At 44.9% G+C, this 18074-nt stretch overlaps 1 protein-coding gene across 1 annotated transcript in view; it reads left to right on the forward strand.

The window, feature by feature from the left end:
- Window positions 1-15378, forward strand: part of VEPH1 (ventricular zone expressed PH domain containing 1) — a 471495-nt gene extending 456117 nt beyond the window's left edge. The window contains exon 14 of the mRNA XM_068280844.1: window positions 13828-15378. Coding sequence (XP_068136945.1) covers window positions 13828-14064 — 237 coding nt within the window. The 3' untranslated portion in view covers window positions 14065-15378. The remainder of the gene's footprint in view (window positions 1-13827) is intronic.
- The last annotated feature ends 2696 nt before the right edge of the window (window positions 15379-18074 follow it).

Here is an 18074-nt window from a genome sequence, read left to right on the forward strand (position 1 = left end):
CACCTTACTCATTCATCGCAGAAGGTAAACAATTTAAAAATCCATACCATGACATCTTGTGATGAAATAAAATATACATGTCTGCTTTTAAATACATTTTATGAAAATCCAATGTCATTTTTTAATTCTTCTGCTTCTTTTTTTTTTATGTGTTTTTATTCATTGTTATCCCCACCACAAATAGTCTGGAAACCCTGCAGTGGGCCTAATCTTCCCACAGCTTCCCATTTATTCAGACTAATGAATTTGTGGAAATCCTCAAGGCCATTTTAGAATAGCAGTTTACAAGTTCTTCAAATAAGCAGGAAAACATACAAAGGAAGAATACTGTATAAGAACACAGATAAGACAGATATAAGAACTTGTATAAGAGGTTGATGGACCACAAAAATGTGTAAAATATAATATACATGTGTATTCATAGGTATAAAATGTACTTTTGTTCCAGAATAAAATGCACTATAAATGTATTTTTCCATTTCCATTCACTGTCACTTATACCGTGTTTCCCCGAAAATAAGACACTGTCTTATAATAATTTTTCCTCCAAAAGATGTGCTAGGGCTTATTTTTGGGGATGTCTTATATTTTAAGGGGAATGTTTTGTATGTTAGTGTATGAGGTGTGTGGGGACTCTACTCTATGGGCATACACTATGATACCATCTACAACAAACAGAGAAAACAAGACCCTTGGATTGCTCTTTCTGCAGTCACTACTGTACTGGAAGATATGGAGTGACAGAGAGGTGCAGGTATATGTTACTCCTGTGGGGAAGCAGGTCGAGTGATCTGGATTGGTAACCAGGGATGCAGGTTAGGTCAAAGCAATGCCACTATTCAGTGGCATATTGAATCTGCATAGGCTGGGATAGGGGAACAGGGAGAGAGAAAAAGATAGCGTACTCAGTGTGTGTTTGTAATGCCAGGGAATTATCTCACCTCTGACAGTTGCTGACTAGCCAAAAGAGGTCTGTCACCATAGGCAGGGGACTCCAAGCTCATCTTGATCAGTCCTGGTCAGAAGATTGCAGTGAGAGGCACCCCACTGAGCCACTGCTGATTGGATGAAAGGCGCAGACTGGGTAATTACTGAGGGCCCTTTTCCACTAGCAGTCGCTAGCGTTCACGCTGAACGCTAGCGATTGCTGAATCGCAATTACCGGCGATTCCCCGACGTTTGCGGCCGCAATTTTGCTATGCTATGCACTGCATAGCAAAATCGCGGCAAATATCGCTCCGCCGCGCGTTCGCGTTCCCCTTAAAAAACAAATCGCGGTAGTGGAAATGACCTACCTCGATTCCTATGTTAAAAAGCAAACCGTAGCGATTGTAAAATCGCTAGCGGTTTGCGTCTTTGCGATTCAGCCAGCGCTGGTGGAAAAGGGCCCTGAAAGCATCTGAGCAATGCCTGTGTTTGTATATACCTTTGTATATACCGAGTCTGTTAGCTCACAGCAGGGGGGCTGAGGAGGAGGAGGCAATCCATGCATGAATGAAACACTGAAGAGTCCGTGTTAATTGGTGGGCATGTGTAAACAGGAAGAAGCAGGCTACAGCAGTACGGACAGATACATGGAACTGTCACTCGCGTTACAGCTAGGTCTTATTATTGGAGGATGTTTTATATTTCAAGCATGCTTGAAATATAAGAAAGGTCTTATTTTTGGAGGATGTTTTATTGTAGGGGAAATACGGTAGTAGGTTGTAAAAATCTGACAAAATTGACAGATTTTGGACTATTTCATCTCCGCATGGAATAATCTCAGGATTTTCTTTCTCTTCAAAAGCACTGAATAGTAGTTGCTCAGTCCAGCTTCCAAAATAGTGTGCAAACAAGTAGGGAGACTGGCCAGAATCTCTGTACAGATCCATTCCAGGGGGAGTGTTTTTGTAAAGAATAAAGACGATACTGAGCATCCCTAGTGTTGGGCGAACAGTGTTCGCCACTGTTCGGGTTCTGCAGAACATCACCCTGTTCGGGTGATGTTCGAGTTCGGCCGAACACCTGACGGTGCTCGGCCAAACCGTTCGGCCATATGGCCGAACTAAGAGCGCATGGCCGAACGTTCCCCGAACGTTCGGCTAGCGCTGTGATTGGCCGAACGGGTCACGTGGTTCGGACCCGAACGCGCTCTGATTGGCCGAACTGTCACGTGGTTCGGGTAAATAAATACCAGAACCACGTCATATCTCCGCCATTTGTCTGTGGGTTTAGCTTTGGGTAGGCAGGCAGGGTAGTTCGCGCTCCAGCCACGCTAGCCAGGGTCCCCCCTGTCATTGTGTCACTGCTGGGAACAGTAGTACACCGCTTGCTCAGCCACACTATATAGCATTCTGTTTACTGCCACTCTGTGTACCTCGCTCAGCCACACTATATAGCATTCTGTTTACTGCCACTCTGTGTCTGCTGGGAATAGTAGTACACCGCTTGCTCAGCCACACTATATAGCATTCTGTTTACTGCCACTCTGTGTACCTCGCTCAGCCACACTATATAGCATTCTGTTTACTGCCACTCTGTGTCTGCTGGGAATAGTGGTACACCGCTCGCTTAGCCACACTATATAGCATTCTGTTCACTGTTCTGTGTCTGCTTGGAATAGTGGTACACCGCTCGCTCAGCCACACTATATAGCATTCTGTTTACTGTTCTGTGTCTGCTGGGAATAGTGGTACACCGCTCGCTCAGCCACACTATATAGCATTCTGTTTACTGTTCTGTGTCTGCTGGGAATAGTGGTACACCGCTCGCTCAGCCACACTATATAGCATTCTGTTCACTGTTCTGTGTCTGCTGGGAATAGTGGTACACCGCTCGCTCAGCCACACTATATAGCATTCTGTTCACTGTTCTGTGTCTGCTGGGAATAGTGGTACACCGCTCGCTCAGCCACACTATATAGCATTCTGTTTACTGTTCTGTGTCTGCTGGGAATAGTGGTACACCGCTCGCTCATCCACACTATATAGCATTCTGTTCACTGTTCTGTGTCTGCTGGGAATAGTGGTACACCGCTCGCTCAGCCACACTATATAGCATTCTGTTCACTGTTCTGTGTCTGCTGGGAATAGTGGTACACCGCTCGCTCAGCCACACTATATAGCATTCTGTTCACTGTTCTGTGTCTGCTGGGAATAGTGGTACACCGCTCGCTCAGCCACACTATATAGCATTCTGTTTACTGTTCTGTGTCTGCTGGGAATAGTGGTACACCGCTCGCTCAGCCACACTATATAGCATTCTGTTTACTGTTCTGTGTCTGCTGGGAATAGTGGTACACCGCTCGCTCAGCCACACTATATAGCATTCTGTTTACTGTTCTGTGTCTGCTGGGAACAGTAGTACACCGCTCGCTCAGCCAGAGTATATAGCATTGTGTTTACTGCCACTCTGTGTACACCGCTCAGCCAGACTATATACCATTGTTTACTGACACTCTGTGTACACCGCTCAGCCAGACTATATACCATTGTTTACTGACACTCTGTGTACACCGCTCAGCCAGACTATATACCATTGTTTACTGCCACTCTGATTCTGCTGGGAACAGTAGTACACCGCTCGCTCAGCCAGACTATATACCATTGTTTACTGACACTCTGTGTACACCGCTCAGCCAGACTATATACCATTGTTTACTGCCACTCTGATTCTGCTGGGAACAGTAGTACACCGCTCGCTCAGCCAGACTATATACCATTGTTTACTGACACTATATAGCAGACTATATAGCATTGTGTGTACACCGCTCAGCCAGACTATATACCATTGTTTACTGACACTCTGTGTACACCGCTCAGCCAGACTATATACCATTGTTTACTGCCACTCTGATTCTGCTGGGAACAGTAGTACACCGCTCGCTCAGCCAGACTATATACCATTGTTTACTGACACTCTGTGTACACCGCTCAGCCAGACTATATACCATTGTTTACTGCCACTCTGATTCTGCTGGGAACAGTAGTACACCGCTCGCTCAGCCAGACTATATAGCATTGTGTTTACTGCCACTCTGTGTACACCGCTCAGCCACACTATATAGCATTGCGTACTCTGCCAGTCAGTGTGTATATTGCTGGGATCAGTAATACTCCACTCACCGTCAACCACTATATGAGCTCAACATGAGTTCCCCAGAGACCTCCGCTGTGAGCAGCACTCCCAACAACAGCAACAGCCAACGCCCCACGCAAGCTATAACATCCACCCCAGCAGCCAGTGGTCAGCAGCAGCCCTCCCCGGAGGAGAACGTTGTGTCCATCAGTCCGTCGCCAGAGCGATTAATGAGGGCTGCCATTGAGGAGATGATGGGGCCTGATGTGGAGGAGGAGGTCTGGCTCAGGCCAGCATCCCAAGTTAATGTTGAGGACGATGAGGGGTCTGTGTCTGGGGATGTTGGGGTGGCAGAGGTGGTGGGTGGGTCAGACTCAGGAGAAGAGTTGTATGATGAGGATGATGATCGGGACCATCTGTATGTGCCTCAGAGTCCGACCCCGGAAAACATGTTGTATCGTGTGTTTAGGTACTAAAATCTGCGTTCCCTCCCAGTAGTGTTGGGCGAACAGTGTTTGCCACTGTTCGGGTTCTGCAGAACATCACCCTGTTCGGGGTGACTATATAGCAGACTATATAGCATTGTGTTTAATGCCACTCTGTGTACACGGCTCAGCCACACTATATAGCATTGTGTTTACTTCCACTCTGTGTCTGCTGGGAACAGTAGTACACCGCTCACCCGCCACTGTATAGCATTGTGCTCTGTGTCACTGCTGACAATAGTGGTACACCGCTCACCCACCACTGTATAGCATTTCTGTACTGCCACTGTACTGCTGCCAGTCAGCGTGTACTTTAAGGATAAGTGAAATGAGGAAGAAATCCGGTGAAAGAGGGAGGGGCAAGGGAAGAGGTGTTTCCCCTGACGGTTCACGTACAGGCCACAGGGGAGCACCCAAGAAAACTCACTCAATACTGCCCATGTTGTCCAGGACAACAACCCTCACAGATCCAAAAGAACAGGACCAGATAATTACTTGGATGACCTCTCAAGCGTCCAGCAGTGGGTTAAGCAGCACCAGCACATCACGCACGAGGTCCGAGTCCTCAGCCAGTTAAAGTCTGGGCTTTCTTTGAAGACTGCACTGAGGATGTTACCATGGCGATTTGCAAGGTGTGCAAGACCCGCCTGAGCAGGGGGAAAAGTATTAACAACCTCTCCACCACCAGCATGAGCCGCCACATTCTATCCAAACATCCCACTCTGTGGGCAAACGCGGCAGGACAGGGTACCACCAGCAACACTGCCTCCCTTGGGTTCACCAGACTCACCACCAGACCCGCCTCAGCAGCAGCAGTAGCCCAGCCATTGCGTGGTTCACAACATTCACAAACATCAGACGATGCTGACACTGTCACTTTCCGGACTAGTGCTCTTGAGGTCTCCCAGTGTTCATCAAACACAACAACCAACAGCCCTTCGGTGTGCAGCGCTACGGTTGAGTTGTCTGTCTCTGAGATGTTTGAGCACAAGAGGAAATTGCCAGCAAATGACCCCCGGGCCGTGGCAGTAACAGCCAGCCAGCATAGCCAAGCTTCTGGCCTGCGAAATGCTGCCATATCGAGTGGTGGAGACAAACAGCTTCAAGGGCATGATGTCAGTGGCCATCCCACGTTACGTGGTTCCCAGCCGCTACCACTTTGCGCGCTCTGCAGTGCCTGAGTTGCATGAGCACGTGGTCAGCTAAATAACCCGAAGCTTGAAGAATGCCGTTGCCTGCAAGGTTCACCTCACCACTGACACCTGGACGAGTGCGTTCGGCCAGGGTCGATACATCTCCCTTACCGCGCACTGGGTGAACCTTGTGGAGCCTGGCAGCGATTCCTCACCTGCTACGGCGCGGGTGTTGCCCACGCCGCAAACAGCTGGATAACAACAGCAGCACCTACCTCTCTGACTCCTTCTCCTCCAACGCATCTCAAAGCTGTACCTCATCCGGAAATGCTAACCCAGCACCAGCAGCAGTAGGATCGTGGAAGCAGTGCAGCACAGCTGTTGGCATGCGTCAGCAAGCGTTGCTGAAGCTGATCTGCCTTGGGGATAAGCAGCACACAGGGGAGGAAATTTGGAGGGGAATAAAGGAACAGACGGATTTGTGGCTGGCACCGCTGGACCTGAAACCGGGCATGAAGCTAGACACCTGGCACGAACTGGCAATGTACGCAATAGAGGTGCTGGCTTGCCCGGCAGCCAGCGTTATGTCGGAACGCTGTTTCAGTGCTGCCGGAGGCATCATCACAGATCGGCGTATCCGCCTCTCCACAGAAAATGCAGACCGTCTGACTCAAATTAAAATGAATCAATCCTGGATTGGAAACGACTACGCAACACTCCTGGACCCCAACCAAGTAACATGACCGATGAACATCTGGGATGGTTTAGCGTTTCCGGTCCCTGTTTATTGAACCTCTCATCTGTATTACATTTATGACTGCATGGCGGCAAAAAGCATTGCTGCTATATCCGCACGCTTTTTGTCCTCATGCAAGGCCTGGGTTGTTGTGTCTCACAAAGCGTGGCCTTCTCCTCCTGCGCCTCCTCCTGTTCCATCACGTGTGCTGCTGCTGCTGCTGGGTTACCGTTGCCGGTCCCTGTTTATGGAACCTCTTATCTTTATTACATTTATGACTACATGGCGGTACAAAGCATGCTATCCGCACGCTTTTTGTCCTCATGCAAGGCCTGGGTTGTTGTGTCTCACAAAGCGTGGCCTTCTCCTCCTGCGCCTCCTCCTGTTCCATCACGTGTGCTGCTGCTGGGTTAGCGTTGCCGCGTGGTCCCTGTTTATTGAACCACTTATCTTTATTACATTTATGACTGCATGGTGGTACAAAGCATGCTATCCGCACGCTTCTTGTCCTCATGCAAGGCCTGGGTTGTTGTGTCTCAAAGCGTGGCCTTCTCCTCCTGCGCCACCCTCCTCCTGTTCCATCACGTGTGCTGCTGCTGGGTTAGCATTACCGGTCCCTTTTCCTGGAACCTCTTATATGTATTACATTTATGACTGCATGCCGACAAAAAGCATGTTACCTGTGCAAAGAAAACAGACATTTCCCGCATTTAAAAGACAGTTTTCCCTTTGAAACTTTAAAATCGATTTTCTCAAAAACTATAAGCTCTTTTTGCTAAATTTTTTTTTCCTCTTGTACCCACTCCCAAGGTGCACATACCCTGTAAATTTGGGGTATGTAGCATGTAAGGAGGCTTTACAAACCACAAAAGTTCGGGTCCCCATTGACTTCCATTATGTTCGGAGTTCGGGTCGAACACCCGAACATCGCGGCCATGTTCGGCCTGTTCGGCCCGAACCCGAACATCTAGATGTTCGCCCAACACTAAGCATCCCCCAGGAGGAGAGGGACTACAACGTAGTGACAGCAACGTAGGAGAATAGTCATTTATGGGCATTTTAATCTGAGAGAAATATACCTCTTATTAGTAAGTGTACGTATGTATATTACATTTTACTTTTTTTTTGTGATGGTGGTTCTTTAATGGTTTATGTATTAAAGCGGAATGAAACCCAGCATTTCTTCTTTGCTCTAAAAGATTATTTACAGCATATTATATACAACCAGCATTTTTTTTTTACTAGAACAGCATTCAAAGGGTTAAACACAGGCCTTAGACGCTCCCCTGCAGGGAAAGCTGGACAAATCCAAACTAGAGATAATGTTATCTTGTGTTTAATTGTATCAAGTGAGAGATGTAAACAAACACGTCTCTGACACTGAAAACTCTCCTGAAGACAGTGAGACAATCAGAAAGCATCAGAAAGCATTTCTGCTTACATTAGAAGATGAATGAAGCAGTTATGAATAAAATGCAAAGTCAGCTTTAAGAGCAAAAAAGTATACTTTGGGAACTTTCTAAATGAATAATAATACTTATGCACGAAAGCAAATATGATATCCATATGGGATATAAAAAGTAGGAAAACATGTTTTTATTGAATACTAGCTGATTGCCCGGCGTTGCCCGGGTATGTATTTGGCTGGTGTTGGCTCCGCCTACTTTTTCTAACCCTAACACACAATTACTCACTGACCAAGTTTGTGAGCTTTGCGGTCTTTCGTATCAATAATCTGCATTGAAATGAAGCACATCTGATTGGCTGTGTGTGGCTCCACCCCCTTTTCTGAATTTGAACCTCAGTCACCCAATAACCAACTATACCAGGTTTGAGGCCTGTGCCATTAACAGTTCAAGAATGGTAGCAATTAAATATTCCCCCTGAAAAGCAACAGGTGAAGTTTGATTCACTTTTGCAGGCTCCACCTACTTTTCTGAATATTAATCCCAGTCACCCAGTGACCAACTGTGCAAAGTTTAAAAACCCTGCCATTAACAGTGTAAGAATGGCTGCAGTTTACATTTTCCCAGTGAAATTTGTGTTTGTCTCCACCCACTGATGACCCGGCCTTGCCCGGGTATGTATTTGAGTGGTGTTGGCTCCGCCCACTTTCTAACCCTAATGCACAAACACTCAATGACCAAGTTTATGAGCTTTGGGGTCCTTGGCATCAATAATTTGTATATTCCCATAGAAATTAAACAAATCAGATAGGCTGTTTGTGGCTCCGCCCCTCTCCAGCATTTGAACCCCAGTCACCCAATGACCAACTGTAGCAGGTTTGAGGAATCTGGTATTAACAGTGTAAAAATGGCAGCAATTTAAATATTCCACTTGAAAATCAACAGGTGAATTTTGATTGGCTATTATAGGCTCCACCCACTTCCCTGAATATTAATCTCAGTCACTCAGTGACCATCAGGGCAAAGTTTGGGAACCCTGAAATAAACAGTGTAAGAAGGGCTGCAGTTTACACTTTCCCAGTGAAATTTGTTTTTGGCTCAGCCCACTTGTTGTAACCTGGACACAAAGTCACTACTCAATGCCCAAGTTTGTGAGTTTTGGGGTCCTTGGCATCAATCATTTGTATTTTCCCATGAAATGAAACAAATCTGATTCACTGTTTGTGGCTCTGTCCCATTTTCTGAATTTGAACCTCAGTGACCCAATGACCGAATGTACCAGGTTTGAGGCTTGTGCCATTAACAGTGCAAGAATGGCAGCAATTTTAATATTCTCCTTGAAAAGTGACATGTGATTTTTGATTGGCATTTTTAGGCTCCACCCACTTTTCTGAATATTAATGCTAAGTTTGAGAACCCTGCCATTAACAGTGAAGAAGGGCTGCAGTTTACAATTTCCCAGAAAAATCTGTTTTTAACTCCACCCACTTTTTGTAACCTTGACACACAGTCAGGGCCGGCCTTAGGTTTCACAGCGCCTTGAGCGAAACCTGATTTTTGTTCCTAGAACAGTGGTTCCCAACCTTTTTGACGTTGTGACACATCATGCCAAATGTTCAGATCTCTGTGACACATCACGTATGTATAATACTATTAACCACGAATGGATGGAAAGAATGCATTATCCTGAATACACTTAAAAATGAAGGCTAGAACCTTTCAGGAATATTAATAAAAACAATCAGTGGGACAGTTAGCCGCCTCCCTCCATTTAGAATGATAGCACAGCACCGACAATTTGCACCACGCAATTATAACCACATTGCGCCCCCCCCCAAAACGCCCCCAGACTCAGTATAGGTAGGTAGCCAGGTATAGGTGCCCCCAGTATAGGATCTCGTGTAGGTGCCCTCAATATAGGTTGCCAAGCATAGGTGCCCTCCATCCCCCCATAGGTAGCCAGGCGTAGGTGCCTCCAGTATAGGTAGCCAGGTGTTGGAGCCCTCAGTAAAGGTAGCCAGACATAGGTACCCTCAGTATAGGAAATCAGGTCTAGGTGCCCTCAGTATAGGCAACCAGCTATAGGCGCCCCCTTGGAAGCTGGCGCCCTGAGCGACCGCTCCGGTCGCTCATATCAAAGGCCGGCTATGCACACAGTCACTACTCAATGACCAAGTTTGTGAGCTTTTGGGTTCCTGGCATCAAAATTGTGCTAATGGAAGCAGTTTAACCAGCAAAGAAATCTGGCTGTTTTTGGCTCCGCCCCTTTACTGAATTTGAACCCCAAACACTTAACGACCGACTGTAGCAGGTTTGAGGCATCTGCTATTAACAGTGTGAGAATGGCTGCAGTTTCAATATTCCCCTTAAAAATCAATAGGTGAATTTTGATTGGCTCTTGTAGGCTCCACCTACTTTTCAGAATATTAATCCTAGTCACCCAGTGACCAACTGTGTGAAGTTTGAGAACCCTGCCATTAACAGTGTAAGAAAAGCTGAAGTTTACATTTCCCCATGTAAAAAGTTAGTTGTTTTGGGCTCTGCACACTATTTCTAATCTTGACATACAGTCACTTAATGACCAAGTTTATGAGCTTTGGGGTCTTTGGCATCAATAAGTTGCATTTTACCATTGAAATTAAACAAATCTGAATGGTTGTTTTTGGCCCGCTCCCTTCAGAATTTAAACCCAGTCTCCCAGTGACTGACTGTAGCAGTTGTTAGGCCTCTGCCATTAAGAGTGCATGAATGGCAGCGATGTAAATATTCCCCTTGAAAATCAAAAGGTGAATTTTGATTGGCTGCTGTAGGCTCCACCCACTTTTCTGAATATTAGTCCCAGTCACCCAGTGGCCAACTGTGTCACGTTTGAGAACCCTGCCAATAACAGAATGGCTGAAATCAATCTAACAAATCTGATTGGCTGTTTGTGGCTCCACCCCTTTAGTGAATTTGGACCCCGGTCACCCAATGACTGACTGTATCAGGTTTGAGGCCTCTGCCACTAACAGTGTAAGAATGGTAGCAATGTGAATATTCCCCTTGAAAATCAATAGGTACATTTTGATTGGCTGTTGAAGGCTCCACCCACATTTCTGAATATTCATCCCAGTCACCCAGTGGCTAATTGTGTCAAGTTTGGGAACCCTGCCATGTAAAAAATGAAGGTGTTGGCACCGCCCACTTTTTCTAACCTTGACATACAGTCACTCAATAATCAAGTTTATCAGCTTTGGGGTCCTTGGTATCAATACTTTGTATATTCCCATTGAAAAATAAACAAATTTGGCTGGTGTGGCTCCGCCCCCTTCCTGAATTTGGACCCTAGTCACCCAGTGACCAACTGTACCAGGTTTGAGGCATCTGCTTTTAACAGTATAAGAGAATGGTAGCAGATGAAATATTCCCTTTGAGAATCAAAAGATGAATTTTTATTGGCTGTTGTAGGCTCCACCCACCTTCCAAAATCTTAATCTGTCACCCAATGACCAATGACCAACTGTGCAAAGTTTGAGAACCCTGCCATTAACGGTGTAAGAATGGCTGTAGTTTATATTTTCCCAGTAAAAGTTGTTTTGGCTCCGCCCACTTTTTGTAACCTTGACACACAGTTACTCAATGACCAAGTTTGTGAGCTGTCAGGTTCCTGGCATCAAAAATGTGTGAATGGAAGCAGTTTATCCACCAAGGAAATCTGATTGGCTGTATGTGGCCCCTCCCCTTTAGTGAATTTGGACCCCAGTCACCCAATGACCGACTGTAGCAAGTTTGAAGCCTCTGCCATTAAAAGAGTAAGAATAGCAGCAGTTTAAATATTCCCCTTGAAAATCAATAGGTGAATTTTAAATTGGCTGTTGTAGGCTCCACCCATTTTCTTGAATCTTAATCACATTCACCCAGTGACCAAGTGTGGCAAGTTTGAGAACCCTGCGATTAACAGTCTAAGAATGGCTGCAGTTTACATTTTCCCATTTAAAAATGAACGGCTGAAATTTGATTGGCTGTTTTATGCTTCGCCCACTTTTCCAGGATTTGTAACCTCAGTCACCAAGTGACCAACTGTGCCATATGTGGGGACTCTGGCTTGATTACTGTGAGAATGGCAGCCTTTTACATTTTTTCCATTGACTTGAATGGGTGGAATCTGATTTGCTGTTTGTAGCTCCGCCCAGGTGTGCAGGGGGGCCGCGAGACCCCCAGAACATATCATCCCAGGTAGTAAGGGATCTGTGTACCAAGTTTCGTTCAAATCGGTCAAGCCGTTTTCTCGTGATCGCGGCACATACACATACACACACACACACACACACACACACACACACACATACATCCGATTTTATATATATAGATTATGTCAGGGTTTTATACCGCTTTAAAGGGAGAAGTGGCTACAATTTGAGGTTGCATCCTTTCAGGGATGTGTTATACACATTTCCCTTACCGTAGCTAACAAGTAGCATCACTTGCTATTTGCAGAATGTATTTGCTGGTGATTACTGCCGCCTGGAACATAAAACCACATTGTAATGGCAGATAAATAGTTAACATCATCATGCATCATGTGACATTGCAGTTCTTGGCTGCACCCGGTTGTGAGCATGCTTGCAGTCTTTATTTTTTATTTTAATAACTGTCATGATTGGGATTTTATCGGCGTCACAAACACACAGTGTTTCTGTCCATGGCAATAGTAAGCTAGGCCCGATGAGTCACGACCTAAGCTAACATGCAGAAGAGATGTCAGAAGTCTCATCCTGCATTCTGTTCTACTGACTAATGCAAGTTGTAGGACCAATGAAACATCCAGTACTTACAATTTAGAAAAATTGTATCTCAGATTTTCAAAATGGTAGGTTTATTCAGAGAAATATGTTAATTCTGGGGGTCTTTAGCCTAGGCAAGTTCTTTATACAATTGTTATGAAAAATATGTGACTGCATAAATTATAAATGGTTTATTGCTCTCCCTGTTCTCTAAAGGTATATGGCAAACTCACTTAAAGGAACACTATCAATTAAAACAACTTTTTTAATGGTGTATGTTAGGGCCCACATTGCCACAAGTACTAGGAGCAATTTATTTCCTCACACAACTCTGCCTCTCTGCTGTAAAATCATCCCATCAGTTTTATGCCTGGTACACACGATGAGATTTTCTGGCAGATTTACTACCAGATTGATTATCTCCAACATGTACCGATCTGATTTCTGATCGATTTTCTGTTCACTTCTGTGGAAAATCGATCAGAAAATCGATCATAAATCAGATCGGACATGTTGGAAATAATCGATCTGGCAGTAAATATGCCAGAAAATCTCATTGTGTGTACCAGGCATTAGATACAAAAAATGTTGGGCTCTGCCGACTAGACCATGTTCCTGCAAAGGGGGGTTGCTATTGTTTTCACTTCTCTGACAGATAAAGATCCTGATAAAGCCTTTGTAAACAGTTTCTCTCCCTACCAGTGCAGACAGCACATAGCAGCCTAGGAAGTAGATGCAGCCAGGAGTGTAACGTCACAAGCAGCCAGTCAGGAGAAGTGTATATACATCTCCATCACTGCTAGTTATAGTACAGCTATATTAAAGCACATATAGCTACCTGTTACCTCTTCAGATCAGTCTCCTCTTTAGACTCTCCTTCATGCTGTGACACAGTGAAGTATACTTGTCAGCTGTGTGAGGAATGAAGGATGATTTTAAAGCAGGGAGACAGGGAGAGAGAACTGGGTGAATAAATAAAGTTTCCCTAGCACTAGTGGTAATGTGTACCCTAATATAGTAATGAAAAAAAGTTGTATTAATTGATAGTGTTCCTTTAAGCAGCAAGAGTCTCTCTTATTATTATTATTATTATTATTATTTATTGGATTTATATATGGCATGAAAATGGACAGAGATGGCCCTGGTTTATGATCGGACCCTGAGCTTGAATAGCAGTTTTCCAATATATGAACATCCATTTCTCTTAGTATTTTAATATAGCAATTTATGTGCTTTTTTTTCTAGAAAGATGATCCTGATGATTGTCCTATTGAGCTGAGTAAAGTTCAGAGTGTAAAAGCTGTTCCTAAAAAGCGCAGAGACCGAAGCCTTCCTCGAGCCTTTGAAATCTTCGCTGACAATAAAACCTACGTGTTCAAAGCAAAAGATGAGAAGAATGCAGAGGAGTGGCTACAGTGTATTAATATTGCTGTTGCACAAGCTAAAGAAAGAGAAAACAGAGAAGACACTACTTACTTATAATGTTATAGACTGTACTGCCACACACCTCTCAACCTTCTGAGCTGCACAGGCACAAAACTTAGCATAGAATTAAAACAAACCAAAAATGATGGAGCGGCCATCTTTGTTTTTACACTGTGTCACTGTAAGCTTTTCCTTGGTTAGAATATTTTTCTATTATTTTTTTGGTGATACATGTCTTAAACTCATAAAGGGAATTTGAAATGAGAGAAATATGGAAGGTGCCTTTTCTAATTTCCTTTTTAAAAATCTTTCTTATCCAGGCTGTTGTATAAACCCCCTGTCCCTAATACAATGGTTATACAGAAAGTAACAGTTGTTTGCTTTTATGTGCCACATGAAGTAGTCTTTCTGTGTAATTTCATCAGGTTAAAGTGCAGAACAATGGTAACTGTTTGTTCTGCAGCATTAACATGAAGCCCCACCATCCCCAATCAATCCAACTCATAGGGGAGGAGTGTATTACTACTTCCATAAAGCGACTGTAAACCTTGTAAAAATATATGATATATGATTAAATTAAGGAGGGGATTACCGTATTTTTCGGACTATAAGACGCTCCGGACTATAAGACGCACCTAAATTTAGAGGACAAACACCAAGGAAAAAAAATGTACTAAAGCTGGTGCGTCCATGGTGCAGGAGCATCTTATGGACCTTCTCACCCCATTATGTCCCCCTTGTGCCTTCCTTGTACCTCTTGTGTACACCTCTGTCCAGTGTCCCCCTGTGTCCAGGTGACTCCCTGTGTTCAGTGTCCCCCTGTGCCCAGTGACCCCTGTGTCCAGTGTTCCCTGTGTTCAGTGCCCCTGGGTCCAGTGTCCTCCTGTGTCCAGTGAGCCCTGTCTCCAGTGACCCGTGTCCAGTGACCCCCTGTGTCCAGTGCCCCTGTGTTCAGTGTCCCCTGTGTTCAGTGTCCCCATGTTCAGTGCCCCCTGTGTCCAGTCTTCTCCCCCCCCCCCCCATCCTCTTTCCCTGTGTCCTTCAATGTCCTGTTCCTATGGCTGGTCTCTGTCTCATGCACATACTTACACTTTCCAGCAGATCTTTATGAGGCAGAACGGCTCGGACACCCCGCCTGGACCCACTGCAAAGCCTCTTTCCACATGCTCGCCTGCACGAATCACACAGTTACACTGCCGATGTATTCGCAGTATAATTACCAATCAGGTGGGGGGCGCTGCCCCAGACCACCTATCACAGTGCTCACTGCTCACTACCAATCAGGCGCAGATGCCGTGCAGTGATTGGCCCGAATGGTCCCACTCGCGAGACCATCGATGCCTATTATAAAACAAGCAGGGAGCAGTGAGCGCTGTGATAGGCGGTCTGGGGCAGTGCCTCCCGCCTGATTGGTAGTTGTACTCCGAATACATCGGCATTGTGACGGTGTGATTCGTACTGGCATCTCATCATTTCTGGGTAGGCAGGACAGTGGGGAGAACGGGGAATTTTGGCCTGGAATGGGCAAGCATGTGGAAAGCGGTTTTGTGGTGGAGGTGTCAGAGCTGTTCTGCCTCACAAAGATCTGCCAGCTCAATGCGCTCAGAGGGTCCTGAAGCATCTCTGGCTGCAGTGTGGACTGTCTGCGCAGATTCGCCGCATTGGGCTTCCTGTATGGTACGCTGTGGGGAGCCTGCGAGCACACACAGACTTGGTACATTCGGACTATAAGACGCAGGTACTTTTTCTCGCTACTTTTAGGGGAGAAAAAGTGCGTCTTATAGTCCGAAAAATATGGTATGTGGTGAAACAATCAGAAGATACAGTGGCCCTAATGCAATTAACTTTTTCTCCAGAGTTTTCTCCTAGGTGACATTTTCACAGCTTGTTGTCATGTCTTTTTAAACCCACAAGTAAGAAAATACTCAAAATAATTTTTACAGTACTGTTTCACCTACTTTTTGAAACTTTTTCAATCGCAAAGTGCTGAAAAGTTATTTTAAAGAAAAATAAAAAACTATCAAGAGAAAACTCAGGAGGAAAAAGTTAACTGAATGGCCCATATGCAATTCACCTTTTCTCCTGAGTTTTTTCACACCGGCCATATGCAATTCACTTTTTCACCTGGGTTTTCTCTTAGGACAGTGGTGGCTAACCTTGGCACTACAGCTGTGGTGGAACTACAAGTCTCATGATGCATTGCAATACTCTGACAGCTCTAAGCATAACTAGGGGAGGCAGAGGCATGATGGGATTTGTAGTTTTGTCACAGCTGGAGTGCCAAGGTTACCCATCACTGTCCTAGGAGATAATTTTTCATCTTCAATTTAAAATAACTTTCCAGAACTTTCAACTAAAAAAGTACCAAAAAGTAGGTGAAATTATTTTGAGTATTTTCTTGTTTTCTGGTGACTTGAAATTGAGATACTTTATTGACAAGTTTAAAAATATCACCTAGGAGAAAACTTAGGAGAACACGTTAATTGCATATGGGCCAACATCTCAATAAAATGCTTTTTAAACCACTATTAAGCAAGAAGACACTCAAAATAATTTTGACAGTACTTTTCACCAACTTTTGGGGACTTTTTCAATTGTAAAATGCTGAAAAGTTATTTTAAAGAGAAGATGAAAAATGATCTCCTTGGCGCCATCTCAGGAGAAAAGTGAATTGCTTATGTGCCAGCGTGTCTAAAATAACATAAATGTAAAATTGACTTAATTGATTGAATAAAAAAGGCTGTTACTTTCCAGATGATGCGTGTACATTATGGGTGTTTTACTACACCTAAGGAATGCAAGACAAGACAAATAACATTTATATCGGGCTTTTCTCCTGGCGGACTCAAAGCGCCAGAGCAGCAGCCACTAGGGCGCGCTCTATAGGCAGTAGCAGTGTTAGGAAGACTTGCCTAAGGTCCCCTACTGAATAGGTGCTGGCTTACTGAACAGGCAGAGCCGAGATTCGAACCCAGGTCTCCTGTGTCAGAGGCAGCGCCCTTAACCATTACACCATCCAGCCACTCCTACACCATCCAGCCACCCCTGTGATCCCCAGAATCGCCAAGATGAAGGGTTCGCCAAGATGAATAGTATAGTGCAAGTTGACAGACAGTGGCGGAATAAGTGCAAGACAGAGGAGTACTATACATGGGTACATAGACACTTAAAGTGAATCCAAGATAAGCTTTTACTGTGTTCCTTTCATATAGTTTACAGGGCATTCCTCAAGCCAAATACTTTTTTTGTTTTGTTTTAATACTCTAATTCCCTATAAACTAAACAAGCCAAGCCCACAGCTTTTTAGAGTGCCTACACACTGTAGCAAGGGCTTATGGGAGCCCAGTCTGGCCAGGAGGAGGAGATTACTAGCCAGAGATTTCAGAGGCAGAGGGGAGGAGGGAGGCGGAGAGGGCACTGAATTTGTCACATTACACACAGGCAAGCTGATAGCATCTTCAGCCCTCAGCCCTCAGCCTGTGACAAACAGAACATGGCTGCCCTCATTGTATCACATGAATAAATAATCATAAACTATTGAAGCTGTTTGCAGCTAAATTTACTGTGTAAACTATCTAAACCAAGGGTCCCCAAATGTTTTGGGTCAAGGGCCGGGTCAACATACTTCAGACTGCTGGAAGGCCGGAGTATACATAGAAGTGTTAGCGGGCCATGCAGTGATGCATACTAAGGTGGCAACCTTAAGTCAAATTGGATTTGATTGGAAACCAGCAAATTACCGCTTTCTGGCTTCATTCTATATGCGGAACACCAATATTTAAAAATATAGTTGAATGCATCTATAATACATTTTGTGTGTGGGGGGCCGGTAAAAAAGCCTCAGGGGGCCACATTCGGCCCGCGGGCCTTAGTTTGAGGACCACTGATCTAAACTCTAGATAAGATATATAAACAAGTTACTTGTTATAGTTAGTTTTTCACCTTGGATCCGCTTTAAACACACATACACAGATAAGAAGGGTATTGTGGTTGGGTGGTGGGGGCGTGAGCCTGAGTTGAGAAGATGGTTGGCTCGGGGGAAGAAATAGTTCCTGTGTCTGGAGGTC

This window comes from Hyperolius riggenbachi, chromosome 4, assembly GCF_040937935.1.
Source record: "Hyperolius riggenbachi isolate aHypRig1 chromosome 4, aHypRig1.pri, whole genome shotgun sequence".
Lineage (NCBI taxonomy): Eukaryota > Metazoa > Chordata > Amphibia > Anura > Hyperoliidae > Hyperolius > Hyperolius riggenbachi.